Here is a 15,888-nt window from a genome sequence, read left to right as displayed (position 1 = left end):
GTGTGTGTGTGTGTGTGTGTGTGTATCTGATTTTACTCTGTTCTTATAGCTCTGGATGCCGAATGTGTGTGTGTGTGTGTGTGTGTATCTGATTTTAAACACTCTGTTCTTATAGCTCTGGATGCCGAGTGTGTGTGTGTGTGTGTGTGTGTGTGTGTGTCTATCTGATTTTACTCTGTTCTTATAGCTCTGGATGCCGAAACTAAGAGGGCACCCCTTCTAGGAAGCAGCAATTACAGGAATCAAACTTTCCATGTTTTAATTCCATTCTCCCATAAAATATCTGAGGCTCCCTCATCTATAGAACTCTCCACCCAACATCAGAAAAATACATTCTTCTCCAGAGCACAGGAACCATTTTCCAGAAGGATCATATGCTAGGGCCCCAAGCCTCAGCACATTTAAAAAGACTGAGACCCCACACAGCACAGAAAAAACAAAACACATGGAAACTTTACCCTACTCAGCAACGGCGGAGAATGGTGCAGGACCAGGCCGGGTTCGGTTTTATGGCTCACAGGGTCCCAGGGTGGCCATAGCTGGAACCAAGCATACAGCAACTCCCGACAACATGATTCGGTAATAAGAAACAGAGGTATACACCCTGGTGTAGGTCAAATATCCCTCTTTATGTCTTATTTGCATGGACTCTAGCCCTAGGTGTACTTTCCAAATGCAGGATATAATTTTAAATGAAATCAAATAAATGTCAAAATATTTAATTAAAGTATCATTAGGCTCCCAGCTGATAATGTACAAAATTGTTTGAAAGTGTTACATTCATCACAATGTGTCAACATTCTCTCTGACTGTGGAAATAACCAGAGTATTTTAGTTCTTATTTTAAAAATTTGGTTATTTTTCTCACAGGAAAATGTTTGAAAATAAAATAGCTACTCGCTAGGATTCAAAGTTGGATTCAGTAATTTTGTATGTAATTTTCACGTGCATAAACTTTTACATGTTTCTAGGAATAAAATTAATAGGAAACAGAAAGTCACACTTTAGTTAACTAACTGAAATATTTTATTCTTCTGAATCAACTAGCTTTCTAATCAAATATTGAGTATTTTCCTGAAGTTTACATACGCATGTCAGGAAGCACACCTGAAACGGAATGAGCTGTTTAAGGTGCTTGGAAATCAGGAGCATTTCCCACAGAAACATTAAACACACTGGGTTTGGGGTTGAGTGAACTGGGGACGTGGATTCCCTCGGGTGTCTACATAGTTGCAGACGTATTAATTATGAAAAACTAACGTAAGATTAAATTACATTTCTAAAGAAAATCAAACTTGAAAAACTATTCCTGGATTAGCCTCTGAAGCTGTATTTGAATTAAGCATGGAATTAAAAAACAAACAAAAGAGTACCTGATCTCTAAGAGGGAAGAAAGATGTTCAGAAAACAGAGCAATGTCCAGGGAAATCCTGTTACCAAGAGCCACCTGGTTATTTAAGAATTTATACACGGATCTAGGAGGGGGCTTAAAACAGTTATGGAAAAATGGAATTCAAAGAGAATGGGATTCTTTTTAGGGGGGTGGGGAGAGGTTGGCGGGAAGGCAATATACAGTCTGCTCTGTAAACCTTCACCTAATTCACAATTAAAGTTAATTAAACGATGACAATCATATAAATGATAATAATGTTAAGGGCAGTACTCCAGCGCTGTGGCTGGCACTGATGTTGGCACGCACATGCACACTTGGTGTCATTTTGTTGTCAATAATTTAAAAAGCTAATGCAGTGAAATGTCCAGGAGGGAAAAAAGGGCTTTTTCCATGAACATCTGAAGCTTCCCTTGTACAACAGCAAAGAAATAATGTAAATCAGGAAATGCATTGAGTTTATAAAGATCGCAAGTATTTCAGAAAGAAGGTGTCGGACAGAACGGACCATGTGATGAAATGTGCTAAGAGAACATTAAGGTGTCTTCATTCTACTCATCGCCCCAGGGAGGGGAGGAAAGTTTTTGCACCGATTTACGGTATGTTATTAAAAATCACCGTCCCTCCAGACCGCTTGGTTTTGGCACGAACTATGTATTAAACACTCACTTCCATGGCTAGATGTGCCTCCAAAGAGCACGCATGCCAACGTCAGTCTCTGAGTGCGACAGCATCTCGTGGCAATGGCAGCCGTTCTGCCCCGGGGCTCTCCTTCTGCTTTGAAGGAGCAGCACAGAGGCAGGTTCCAAGTAAGGACAAGTGGTGCTGCTATAAAACAGCACTCAGCAGGGCAAGGAGGGAGGTCAGGAAGGAACAGTCAAGTACAAGTCTCAGCATAATGCTTAGCTTAGCAAGAAAAACTCATGTTCTCACTGGGCTCACATACACCGCCACCTGGGAGCGGTCTGTCACATCTCAGTTGCAAAGTTGAAACTAAGCAGCTATTATCAAGTAAGATTTGTTAAAAAAATAATAATTAGATCCGACCTAATCCATTCTGCTCACCCCTCAGAAAAAATCTTTCCCAAAAGCCAACTCTGGGTCTATCATTCCCGACATCAAGCCTTACATGCCCACACCTGGCTCACAAGATTTTTTCACCATCTGGCTCCCTGGAGCCTTGCACCTTAACCCTCCCGACTTCTCTCGGAAACTCACCATGACAGCACTTCTCCCTGACACTCCCACATACCAGCACTCTCCCCTCGACTCCCACGGCCTGCCCCCTCACGCCGCTCTAGGCTCACGCCGCTCTAGTGGAATTCGCATCTAGTAGAATCATTTTTTAGGTCTCGTCTTACAAGTGCCTTTCCCTGGGAAGGTTCTCAGCGGAGGGCTACCCTCCACACTGCCGGTCACTCCTCAGCTGCACTGGACTCAATGTCTTCCTCCCAGGGCCCTTGCAAAGTACCCTCCTTGCTTCCACGCTAGCACTCACTACGTCCAACGGAAATGGCCTAACTTCTTGTTTCAGTCCCTCAGTATAAACTCGCTGAGGAAAAAGAAGTACCTGGTATACCGTTAAGGAGTCATGGTGACGTAGTGAGCCGCACCTCGGGGTGCTGAGCAAAGTTTGTAGGTTTGAACCAGCCGGCTGCTCTGTGGCAGAAAGACAGGGTTGTCTGTTCCCATAAAGATTCACCATCTCACAAAAAATCAAATCATTGTGAATGAGGGGGAGTACAGAGTGGGGGCCCAAAACCCATCTATAGGCAACTAGACATCCTCTCACAGAAAGGTCTCAGGGAGGAGACGAACCAGTTAGGGTGCAGTGGAGCAATGATGAAACATCCAACTTTCCTCTAGTTCCTAAATGCTTCCCCACCCACCCACTATCAGGATCCCAATTCTACCTTACAGATCTGGCTAGACCAGGGGATGTACACTGGTACAGATAGGAACTGGAAACAGGGAATCCAGGACAGATGAACCTCTCAGGACCAGTGGTGAGAGTGGCGATACCAGGAGGGTGGAGGGAAGGTGGGGTAGAAAGGGGGAACCGATTAGATTACAAGGATCTATGTATAACCCCCTCCCTGGGGGATGGACAACAGAAAAGTGGTGAAGGGAGACTTCGGACATTGTAAGATATGACAAAATAATAATAATTTATAAATCTTAAAGGGTTCATGAGGGAGGGGGAACAGGGAGGGAGGGAAAAATGAGGACGTGCTGCCAAGGGCTCAAGTAGAAAGCATATGTTTTGAGAACGATGATGGCAACAAATGTACAAACGTGCTGACACAATGGATGGATGTATGGATTGTGCTAAGAGTTGTACAAGCCCCCAATTAAAAAAAAAAAAGATTCACCGTCTTTGAAACCCAAAGGGACTAGGTATCGGTGCACACAAAACTGATACAATCAATATTAATCATTAAACAAACGAATGCAGAGAAAGCTGGATAAACTGACATGAACACAGAAGCCATTCTCTGTGAGAGTCAGGGAAAATAGGGACATCTGACAACTCAGGAAAACCGACAAGCTTGCTGTCACTTAACCACCAGACGAAATAGCTCAGGAATGCTTGCCACAATGTAGCATATCAACATCCTAAAACCACTACGTCAATAGCAACCGAAACCTTACTTTCGAAATAGGAAGAGGCTTCAAAAATTAGTGGAAAATTCAATTGCTTGTCAATTCCACTTTCTCATGCACGTTTGGAAGCCCTCTGTCTCACGCAGGCACAGATCGCTCGTGCAGAGCCTGTGCAGCAGAAAGAAAGGCTGTCCAATCCTGCACTCTGGGCACCGCCACCCTTAGCCTAGAGACCGTGAGGGTGTTGGCCCCTGGGAAATCCAGCTCAGGGTCAGGTCTTCTTTTTCACTGCCCAGGCAGGACGGCCTTTCCCAGGACACCTCCTAGTAGCATATTCAAAGTACGTGAGACGGAGCCTCGCCACCCCGCTTCTGGGGAGTATTCTGGGCGTACTCATCCCGAGACAGATCTGCTTGTCCTGCTGGCCGTCCGTGGGACTTCCAGTATTCCTTGTCAGAAACGGGATTCAAACGCACCGAGTCTTTAATCTCCATTCTTAGTTGTTCAGCTTTCACGTGTGTATAAAGCAACTGAAATTAGCATGCTCGAGGCAGGCGCATCGTAGTTCTCATCACGACATCTTTGCTTGTGAACACCTTAAAGAGGTCTTTTGCAACAGTCCTGTCCAGTGCAATATTTCATTTTGTTTCTTGACTGATGCTTCTATGAGCATTCATTGCAAACTACCTCATCCAGAACCATCGTAAATCTGAAGCACTGTCCTAACTGGAGGATCAGAGAGTCACCTGGGGGAAAGAGCATCTACTTCCCTAAAGCTCTGAGCTTCAGACTCCTAACCTCTAGACCCGGTTACCCAACAAACAAGCTTATTTGTGCTTACTTACTAATCTGTGCCCAACAACTGCACGTGGGTTTCAAAGGTGTGGTGAAACAGATGTGAAATTGTTTGTTACAGAATAATAAATAAGCACAAGAGAGCCTGTGCTTACTGGGTCCTCTGGCCATCAGGGATTATGAATGTGGACAAAGGCTTTGGAACTATACTAAGGTGCTACATGGTTGAGTTAGTTAATTGTGCCAGCCTGGCCGATAATCATATGTGGGGCTAATTGAAAGGCAGAGGGATAAATGGGTGGTGAGCCTCGCCTTTCTAGTTCTCGGGTCTCTTGCTTTGTGATGGTCGCACCAGGGTGCAGCTGCCTTAGCAGTTCCCTGCATCAGCTTGCAAGATTGACTTCATACAAGACATCCTCAAGGAGAAGCTACATGGCCTATCCCGATGCAGCCCTGGGTGCTGGAGCAGCCGTGTGGAGACCCCTGCTAGTGCTGAGATGCTTATTCGTTCATTGACTCAGCTTTCCTCCTGCAGTCGGCATCAATACCTCTGTTTTGTGAGGTGGAGGACTTTGTGGACTGGTGTTGGGTAAATGGGTTAATGTTGGATTTGTGGGCTTGGGCAGCATTGGGTTGTGATGTTTTCGTGATGCACATTTTCTTTACATAAAACTCTCTCTTATACATGGGTTGCTGTGGATTTGTTTCTCTAAAGTACCTAGACTAATACAATGGTTGAAGAGAGACAGATGCCAGACATACCTAGAAGAATCATTATGTGGTAAAAAAAAGTCAAATTGTTCCCTACAGGTTAGTAAGTAAGCACACGTAAGCCCATGCTTACTTTGTTTATTGGCTTACTTTGGCTCCAATCTCATGCCCCGCTCAAAAATAAATCTCAGCTAAGGGAGATATTTACTGAATTATAAAGTAACTTAATGCCAACTTTGAAGTAAGTGCTTTTCCTGCTCGCCAACCTAGTCTCACTGCCGTCAAGGCAATTCCCCGAGCGACAGCACCACGGCGGCTCCGCAGGCTGTAACCCTTACGGAGCACCAGGCCTCGGGCTTCTCCTGGGGTCTGAACTGCCAGCCTCGGGTGAGGAACTACAGAAGCAGGAGTCCGGAGACGGCACGTTCCTGCGTTTCTTCCCTAATGTAAACGGAAAGGGGAGCTTTGGCCACAAACAAGAGGAATATTCTAAACAGAAAGAAATAAAAGGGCGTATAAAATATGTGATCACTTATCAGTCAACCTAAAATACTTTTTCATATGTAACTATTTTTTCAAAGAAATAGTAAACAACTATGGAGAGAGGAATCTAAAAATAGCACGAGCTTTCCATCTTAGAATTCAGCAAACCTGTGATCCATAAAATTCGGAAGATTCTGACATTCTTAGAAACAAAACAAATGCCGATCTGAAGAAAGAAGACGCCTTTCTCGTGCCTCTCTCACCGTGCTATTACGGTCCCCACTGAAGCCGTGCTCATTCATCAATCCTGAGCATTATTTCATTGGTTCCTGGAAGTGAATCCTCTGTTTAGCTCAGTCACATGCAGACCCCATGCCCCTCAAATACTCAACTGAGAAACAACGTGCCTTTGCTGGCCCGACCGTACTCTTGACTCGGATGTGGACTACTCACCGGAATATAATAGATGCCCATCTTGGGGGTTTCGTTGGCAGTAAGAAGCATTCCTACAAATAAACACAAAGAAAAAAAATAAACACCTGGGGACATAGGGTGCCTTTTCTGTTTGTGTCACAACGTGAAACGGGTGGGGACGGAAGGACTCCACAGGCAGTGCAAAGTAGAAGAGGTTAGGCCGACCAGCAAGTCTCGTCAGTTCCTGACTCTCAGAGCTAGGGGACCTGCCGCAAACCATCAAGCTACCAGAAATGCCGACTGTCTTCGCTGTAGAATCCCCCTTATATCAGGCTGCGCTAGGTAAGAGAGTAGGTTTCTGCCTTAGGGTCTCAGAGTCCCGACAGCTTGCCACCACCGGTAAGGCAGGAACACTTTAAGTCCGGGCGCACAGGCACAATGCAGTTCTGGTGCCTGAGTGCCCCACGAGTCCTGAGTCACTGATTCATGGATAATAAGGAAATTAAGAAAGGCTCCATTCTATTCATCAGATATCAAAGAGCCATGGAGAGCAGTTGGTGGAATAACTTTCATTTCATAATCGACGACAGCAACTACAACAGCACCTCACTGTCTGAAACCAGTCAAGCTCAAGCACAGCCCTGCTGAGAGGAGTGATTTCACAGAACACTGTCCAAATATGAAGAGCCTCCGTTAACTGGACACTCACAGAGGTCGAGAGTCCACGTCTCTAAAACCCAACTTCACACTCGCACTGAAAACAAAGTGACATAAGCAAAATGCTGTGTGTCGCGACATCAGAAAAGCTCTAGATCTAGATGAAATCAAAGTCTTTTACATAAAATAACTCACTCATTTTAAAAAAAAACCCAAACCAGAAAACTCACTGCCATCCAGCCATTGGCTGCCGCTCAATGGAAGTCAGTGTGACTTTGGAGCCACAGCCTTTGCTACTCCCACCAAACGATGATCGCTTTCCTGATGGGGTTGGTAAGGAGGTGGGAAAGATACTGACGGGATTATACTGTCCATCTGTAATTGTTCCCAGAGGTAATAGTGATCGCCGTCCTGCTGGTTTTAAAACCAGTCATCTCAGAAACAGGAGGGAGAGGGGAGAATTGCACCATCAGCATGAAGGAAGAGTCAGGGGTGGGATGCATCCTTTGGATCCAGAGATCTCTGTGCACTGAACCTCGCTGATCCAGGAAACACGCAGCAGCCAAATCAGGAACCAGAGCTTAGCGGAGAGCTTTGGGGTAAGTGCTGGCTTGTGAAGTGGGGTGCCTGTGGACACTTTATTGGGGAAGCTGGAGTTTGCTCACCCACAGAGCTGGAGCTGAGGGTCTTAAAGCTGTGGCCCATGGCAGAATAGTATGCCCTTTTGGCATTTATCGGCAGCCCTAAAAGAACTGTGTAACATTGCCCAAGCAGAACAGAGTCCAGGCCAAGAAGTGGAGAGCCAGAGAAAGGCCTTTCTGCTGCACATCAAAGAAAGAAGTGTCCTTCTGAGCAACTGTATCCTGAGCAGTTCTCACGTAAACTGAGATCTCGACGGACAGAAGCATCTCTATTGCCTGTACGCCGCCCTAACTCTTCACTAACAACAGCACGGCTACCTCTATCCAGATGCCTTTGGACTTAACCACAGGAAACGTTTTGAGGGCAGAAGACACATATTTTAATCAAAAAAGGTCCTGATAGGGCATCTCCTAAGCCCACCGTTACTGGTTCATTCAAATGAACACTCTCTTTCAAAGGATGCAGCTACCCCTATCAAGCCCATCAAGGAAAAGGCCCTAATCTGATTACCGCTCAGGAAGGAATGCAGGACGGACTCTGCTAGATGGCTTTCTACAACTGGATAACATCTAACTTGGCCCAATGTTTCCTGAAGAAACAAGCTGAACTCTCACTAAAGCAGGGAGGATCATCATCATCAAAACCAACTCAACTTATCAATGACACATGGGGAATCTCCCAAGAAGAAACAGAAAAGCCAGCCACTGAGAAGCGGACTATTAGCTGTCCAGAAATGAAGATGATCACAGACAAGTAAGAAAGCAAACAGATGCGGTGAGTGGAGAGCCAGGCACTGCAGACTGACGGTAAGAACACAGCCTCAAAAGCAGTGTGCTCAGTCACTGCATAGTTACTCAGAAAGGGCAGCAGCTGACACTCTTCTCCTTTGACTGACTCTAGAGCCCTGGTGGCGTAGTGGTTAGTCGTTGGGGCGCTAACCACGAGGGCAGAAGTTCAAAAACACTAGGTAGAAGACCGACTAAGCTTTCTACTCTCCAGGGAACCCACAGGGCAGTTCCATCCTGTCCCATAGGGTCGCCATCGACTCCACGGCGGTGAGTCAACACGCCCACCCAACGTGACTGCGGCTCTGGAGCACCACTCGCAACTGAAGTCAAATTAAAATGCTTCTTGCACACGAAGGGCCAAAATGAACAAGTTATAGCAACATGGTGGTAGTTACATAATTCCATGTCAACCTGAAGTGTAGTGGTGCAGTCTAAACTGTCAATCAGGTAACAGCTTGATGACCTCATTCGGAGGTGCCACCAAGATAAATGGCGCTCTGGAAGCGGGCCGGTCTCTCTCTCTGCTTCACCTTCCTGTTGGTGAGTCTCAGAGTCTCAAAAGCGCGCCTTAAGTGCAGACTAATGGATCTGAAAACTTCCATCTGTGCTACAAAGGAGAGCCTTCTCTCCGCTAGTAAAAGAGCTGCCATTGCTGAGAACCAGGTCCAGAGTCTCATTATGTGAGTGGCTGAATTACAACAGCAGCTGAATTGCAGATCTAGAGTGAGAGAAGCCAAAGTGAGAGCACTGATTGGGAAAAGTTGGGACCCTGAAACACGGGATGGGAACATATGGGCTGATGATCCAGGAGAGGATATTGAACCCTCAGAAACAATTGTTCAATAGATCCACCCCTCCCAGCTGAAAGTGTTAATTCACAATCCACACCCGAGCAGATTAGCCAAACTATGCAAGTTGATATGCCAGGTGGGGCTGCATCAGTAGCATTGCCTAAGGGAGATACCTTACAAAATATTGCTGAGAGCACCCAGGAAACACCCTCACCACCCATTATTTCCGCTAGACTTGAAGGACTGCTAGTCTCTCACAGAACTGAGTTGCAGTGAGCCACTTGTAGTGCTTTATAATTTAACCGTTCATTTCTTGTATTATATATTTATCTGTATATGATTTAACAGTTCATTTCTTGTTACATATCTAATTATCTTTATAAATAAATATATTATCAGCAATTTGGTTTTATCTCTCTAGAGAACCATGTCTAACACAGTGAGCCACTTGGAGATCTTCCGGGGACCTGCCAGAGCCCTGGAGATGCGTCCACCGCCATTGGAACCAACAGGACTTTGTACCCACTGGCATGTGAGCTCCTTCATTCTGCATCATTGCATGTGGCTGCCTGAGTCTGCAGAGGGACGCATGAACTAGCATTGGACTTATGGACTGGAGTTGGACTGGGCTGGTTTCCGGATATGCAAAGCTTCTTGATATGAAGCTCTTTCTTGTACATATATGAGTGGTGCTGGGTTTGTTTCTCTAGTCAACCTGGCCTCACACAAAGTAGAAAGTACTTTTACAAACGGAAAACCAAAAGACAGCGATGTGCACAGTGTATTATTTTAAATTAGTGAACGTAGGATAAAAAGAGTGAATACAGATAAATGAATACGATAATAGTACTTTGAAGAGACAGTGGGAATACAGATGGTTTATCCTTTAAAGGTGCTTCACTGTTCTCCCTCTAACAAGCAAAGTGCAATTTTAAGAGAGGAGGAAAAGACCATTTGTCACATGTGCACTAGTGCTGTCTAATCAAACCTGTGAAAGAGAACCGGATAAGCACCGGGGATGGCCCAGAAACATGCACAGACAGTCTGCATCTGATTCAGAGGGCTCTTGGAACTCCCACAAACAATGCGGTCCATCAGTAGCGTGCACAGTCTGACCCCAGGGCCATTCTCTCAGCTGTCAACAATCACAACTACCAAACTCACAGTCAGCCAGTCAAGTCCAACTCCCGTAGGTCAGAGTTTCTGAGACTGTACATCTTTTGGGAGTATAAGTATGTAAAAGGAAACTTGCATGGCGATTTGATATTGCAGTGATATCCAAAGGTGTGATCACTTTTTAGTATTATTTTTATGGTCAAAACATTAGTATGCCCCCCCCCCCTCCAAAACCCATTAATAGGCAAAGCACTGACGAGTTACAACAATGACCAGATGCATGTGAAGCACTGCACTGAAGTCGCTGTCCCTGACCATCGTCCTTCCAGCGTACAAGGCAGACTCTGAGCTCTGCCTTCAAGTCGAGCTGGAAACCGCAAGCGATGCTGCAGGTTAGAATCAGGAAGTGTGTCATCCTTAGTCAGTCTGCGTGCGGAGTAACTAATACAAGAAGGTGGACTATATGAAGAAGGCAGCATCTTCATTTATTTATTAACAACTGTCAATATACGACACTGCCTTGCTTGCCAAAAAGACTTCAGGTGCTCACTGACGGAAATCAGAGACTGCAGCCTCCATGACAAAGAAACCCAAACTCCTCCCCATTAGACCAATAGACAACATCAGGAAAAATGCAGGAAAAATTCAGTTACCCGGGATTTCATTTCATGTGGACCCACAGTCAATGCTCAGGATAGCAGCAGTCGGTCAGGAAGCCAAGCAGCATACTGCATTGGGTCAATCAGCCGCACAAGACTTCTTTAACGCGTTTAAAGTGCTGAAGAGCCAAGAAGTCATTTTGAGGACTACGGTGGACCTTACCCAGGTCTTTTTAGTTACTCGACAAAAATGTGCGTCGGACAATGAATGAGGAAGATGGCAGAAGAGCGGAAGCGACTGAAAGTACCACGGCTGCTAGAAGCACATCCGTCTTGAAAGAAGTAAAGCCTAGATCCTGTTTAGAAGAGACGACGGCCAGACTTGGTCTCGTGTACTCTGGTGGACATGTTATCACTACGACCAGGGCCTGGAGAAGGACACGGTGCTTGGCACAGCCGAAGGGCAGCCAAAAAGAGGAAGCCTGTTGGGGAGAGGGCCTGACACAGTGGCTCCACCTCTGGGCTCAGACACACCGCACTGCTGAGGATGGCGCAGGACGGGGCTGTGTGTTGTTCTGTATGGACAGTTGCTATGGGCCAAAAGCACACCAAAGACACGATCCGTTTATTTAGTTTGTTTGTTCCCATGTATTACAAGGACAATGACAGAGAATAAAAGACTATTTCACACTGACCCACTGTATATTACAATTATTAACTGCTAGCATAAGATCAGCAATTCAGACCCATTAGTTGCTCTGAGGGAAAAGATACAGCCGTTTGTTCCAGTAAAGGTTTACATTCTCAGAATTCCTATGAAGGTCACTGTGTACCAAAGCTGACAGCATGGCAGTGAGTCTGGGGATTTTTTTCGGTGTTTACATTGCACGACAGAGCGGTCTCCATTAGCCCTATAAGGCAGACATGGGAACCCGTTATCTTGCAAAATGGTTCAAGCTGAATTTCTGAATCCAAAGCCCACTTCCGTTTTTTCACTATCAGTGATCGGAAACTGCCAATTATAATCCGACCGGTCTGAGATGAGGCTTATATACAGGATTGCTTAACAAGCTCTGACATGAATCCAATGCCCACCAAAGTATTAGGAGAACCATGCTGCCTCTTCATCCATCATACTTTGCACGTACGCTGAACAAAGGCCTGCCCGACCACAGCGCAGCAGGACCAGAGCAGGAGCCAGGGAGTCAGAATCTTCTTTCTCAATAATCGGAGCAGTTTTGGTTTTAGAAAAACACTGCAAAACAATAATGCTCAGTCTTCAGTTACTCTGAAGTGAGTAAGCAAGATGATAAAGAAAAACGTTTTTGCTTTTCTCAAATATGATTAATCTCGACGATTAAGCAAAAAACGCAAGAAGCATTAAAGGGAACAGGTGTGGCATAAGGAGGGCAAGACAGCAAAGCACATGCACTCTGTTCAAGAGAACGCCCCGCGCACTGTGCTGGCCTTCTGAAGACAGAGCACCCCTAGCTAGTCCGTCGGATTGTACACCAAGTGCTGTCTTACAGGTCCCATGGCCATAACAGCCACTCCTCTTTTCAAATCATCAGTGTTCAAAGTTTTACTTTCCAGAAAATCGTGTTTTATAAGGAAGAGATCTGGCTGTCATCACCTTACCTCGAGCTAATGCAGCATCAGGGCGTGGCCTGACGGGCTGAGGTCTCACAGGAAGCACAGGTGATTCTTCTACTTTTCTTGCCCCAAATCTTTAACCTAAAGCAAGTTCCGCTTCCGACTTTGGTTAAGCAAACTACTAGGGCTGGAGGAGTCTTTCAGTACCACTATGAGAAGAAGCATTCACAAATCTAGAGTGAGGGCCAGGCCTAAATCTTAGGAAAATTGATGCCGCCTGGGAGAAGGGGGGAAAAAAGACTGGAATATTGCTCTGAATCAAACAAAATAAAAAGATAAAATAACTAAATGTAATATATTACTTTGATTACAACCTGCTTCTTAAAAAAGAACCTTTAGAAATGCATTTTAGTAGCAAATGAAAAAAAGATTTAATGGACTGGATGTATGATAATGTTATTGGTAAATTATTGCTAATATTATTAGGTGTGATAATGGTACCCATCCATCAAGTGAGTTCTGCAACCCCATGTATGTCTGAGTAGACCTATCCTCTGTACTATTCTCGATGATGGCTAATTCTGTAGAAGTGGAGCACCAGGCGCTTCTCCCAACACTCCTTTGGGCGGACTGGAACCTCCAACCTTCTGGCTAGCAGTTGAGTGTGTTAATCATGTGTTCTAGCCAAGACTCTATCAGGACTTTAGAGAGGAAAGTCTATTCCTGTGGGGTTAGTGCTGGATTAGATAAGGGATGAGATGCTACTATAACTGCAGTTCACTTTCTAGTAATTCTACTAACCCCTTCGGGTCCGCAAACTCTTTGGAGTTACTTTGATATATAAAAAGCCAATATGGCTAAGTATTAGCACACGTTGCCTCAAGGTAGAGGATAAGATATGCTCAAGCTACTATTTTTTCAACTTTCCAACAGGTTTGAAAATTTTCTTAATAAAATTTTGGGGATTATAAAGTTAACATACAAAGACCAGTTACGTTTCTATATAATGGCCAAGGTGGCAAAGAAATTAGGAAATCAACTATAGTTACAATAGCAGTTAAATGAATAAAATATCTAGGAATAAATTTACAGGGAAGTCAAAGACTTACATGCTGAGAAGTATAAAACAGGAGGACTAAGTAGATGAAGGGAGACGCTGGACAGTGCAAGATATGACAAAATAATAATTTATAAATTACCGAGGGTTCATGAGGGAAGGGGGAGCGGAGAGGGAGGGGGAAAATGAGGAGCTGATGCCAAGGGCTTGGGTAGAGAGCAAATGTTTTGATAATGATGAGGGCGATGAATGTACAAATGTGCTTTACACAATTGATGTATGTATGGATTGTAAGAGTTGTAGGAGCCCCCGATAAAATGATTAAAAAAAGAAGAAGTTAAGGAGGACCCAATAACTGGAAATATATGATGTTCATGGATTGAAAAACTTAACACTGTGAAGATGTACATACCACTCAAAGCAATCTACAATTGAAACTGAAATTTTGATAGGCATTGCAAGGTGTCTTAAATAGTAAAGATAATCTTAAGGAACAACATTGGATGACTCAGGGTTCTTATTTTCAAAGCACACTATAAAGCCAAAGTAACCAAAATAGTATGGCAGTAGTACCCGGATAGGCACAGAATTGAGGGTTCAGAAATAAAGCTATGGCTAACTAACTGTGTACAAAAGTGCCCACTTCATTCAGTAGAGGAAGAATAGTTTCCTCAACAGACGGTCTTGTGACAAATGGATACACAACCGGTGCCCTACCTCACACCATATGCAAGAAGTAACGCAAAATGAATAACAACCTGAAAATAAGAACTGAAACCATAAACTTTCAGCAGAAAACAAATGAACAAAGCTTTAAGGCACTGTTTGAGCTGATTCTTAGATCCAGCACCAAGAGCACATTAGCAAAATAAAAAAAAGGATAATTTGGACTAATATCAAAATTAGACACTTTGTGGCTGAAAGAACTTATCAAGAAAGCGAGAAGACAATCTAAAGAAGGGAGAAAATATCTGGTAACCATATAGGTAATAATGGCTAAATATATAGAATATATGAAATGCTCCCAAAACTCAACCAAAAGAAAAGGTTGAGTAAACTACGTTCTGCCACATACATACCAACTCCATGTGGCCCTATGCGAATTACCAATTTATCTGACTTCAGATATTTAAACAAAGGAAAATAAGAAAAAGTAATCTGCCGTAGACTACGCAGGATAGTAAAAAATTAAATTAAAATTTTACATGAATCCGCCATCACCTACATGGACTACTGTAGTGCTTATTGTCCTTCCTGCCTCGGCCTTTCTAATGTTTACTACTTGCCGATCACTGCCGGATTGAACCTCTCCTCTCCTCGCTTCTGCTGGCCCTCAGAACCTGTTCAATTTCTCAGGCGGCTCCTCCTTTTCCCTCCACTCTCACGCCCCGTCCTCTTCTCGCCCCCTCCGTGGCCTCCCCATCAGTGATCGCATCCATTCCGTGGGAAAGCCTCCCTTTACTTGTGACCTGCTTATTCTGTGCCCCTATTTTCTACTAACACTGGGCTGTCCACTAGTGCAGGGCTTGCTGCATAAGAAATTTCTGGGAAGCCTTTTTAAAAATATGTTTCTGGGTGGCCCTCCTCCTAATTACTTCAATCCATACATCTGGTATTTTTCAAAAAGCTCGCCAGGTGATTTTGATGAGCTGCCCAGTCAGACACTGCCACATCACTGTCCCTGCACCTCTGAATACTTGAAATGTTCAAAAAATAAAATGACTTCTTTCCAAACTTGCTCTCTCATACTACCTATTTCAGCTCACAGTATCACTTTATTCCTAATCACTGTAGTTCAAAATCAATTCACCCTATCAACTATGGCAGACTTTCCTTCCTAAAGCACAGCCTGAGCAGGAGCTCTCTGAGTATAAAGAGCGCCCAACAGTGCAGCCCGTCGCAGAAGTGCTAACCTGGCTGGCTACCTTCACCTTTCGATTCCACGTCACCTCTCCCCGGGGACCAGAGCTCAGACACGAAGCTCTCCGCCTCCTCAAACCAGCCCGACGTCTCCCTTCGTTTCCAGCCCTTCCCTGCTCTCTTCTCTCTGTTTCCACTCCTCCTGTGCTCATCTCAGTCAGCATCCGAATGTGATGTGAGCAAGACCTTCTCTAGAGCCGTTTCTAGTTGCTATGATCAAAAAGCCCCGAGTGATTTGCTCACGTGGGTTTGGCCCCAGCGATGGGACTGCCCACGGCTTGCTTTTGGTATTCCTTTATCACAGTGATGCCTGCTCATCTTTTGGTAT

At 44.7% G+C, this 15,888-nt stretch overlaps 1 protein-coding gene across 1 annotated transcript in view; it reads right to left on the bottom strand.

The window, feature by feature from the left end:
- Positions 1–15,888, bottom strand: part of NOL10 (nucleolar protein 10) — a 102,445-nt gene that overhangs the window by 55,499 nt on the left and 31,058 nt on the right. The window contains exon 13 of the mRNA XM_004696029.2: positions 6,437–6,489. Coding sequence (XP_004696086.1) covers positions 6,437–6,489 — 53 coding nt within the window. The remainder of the gene's footprint in view (positions 1–6,436; positions 6,490–15,888) is intronic.

Source organism: Echinops telfairi, unplaced genomic scaffold (assembly GCF_000313985.2).
Source record: "Echinops telfairi isolate 266 unplaced genomic scaffold, ASM31398v2 ScPeMD7_9;HRSCAF=40, whole genome shotgun sequence".
Lineage (NCBI taxonomy): Eukaryota > Metazoa > Chordata > Mammalia > Afrosoricida > Tenrecidae > Echinops > Echinops telfairi.
This window is presented reverse-complemented; position numbering and strand designations above follow the sequence as displayed.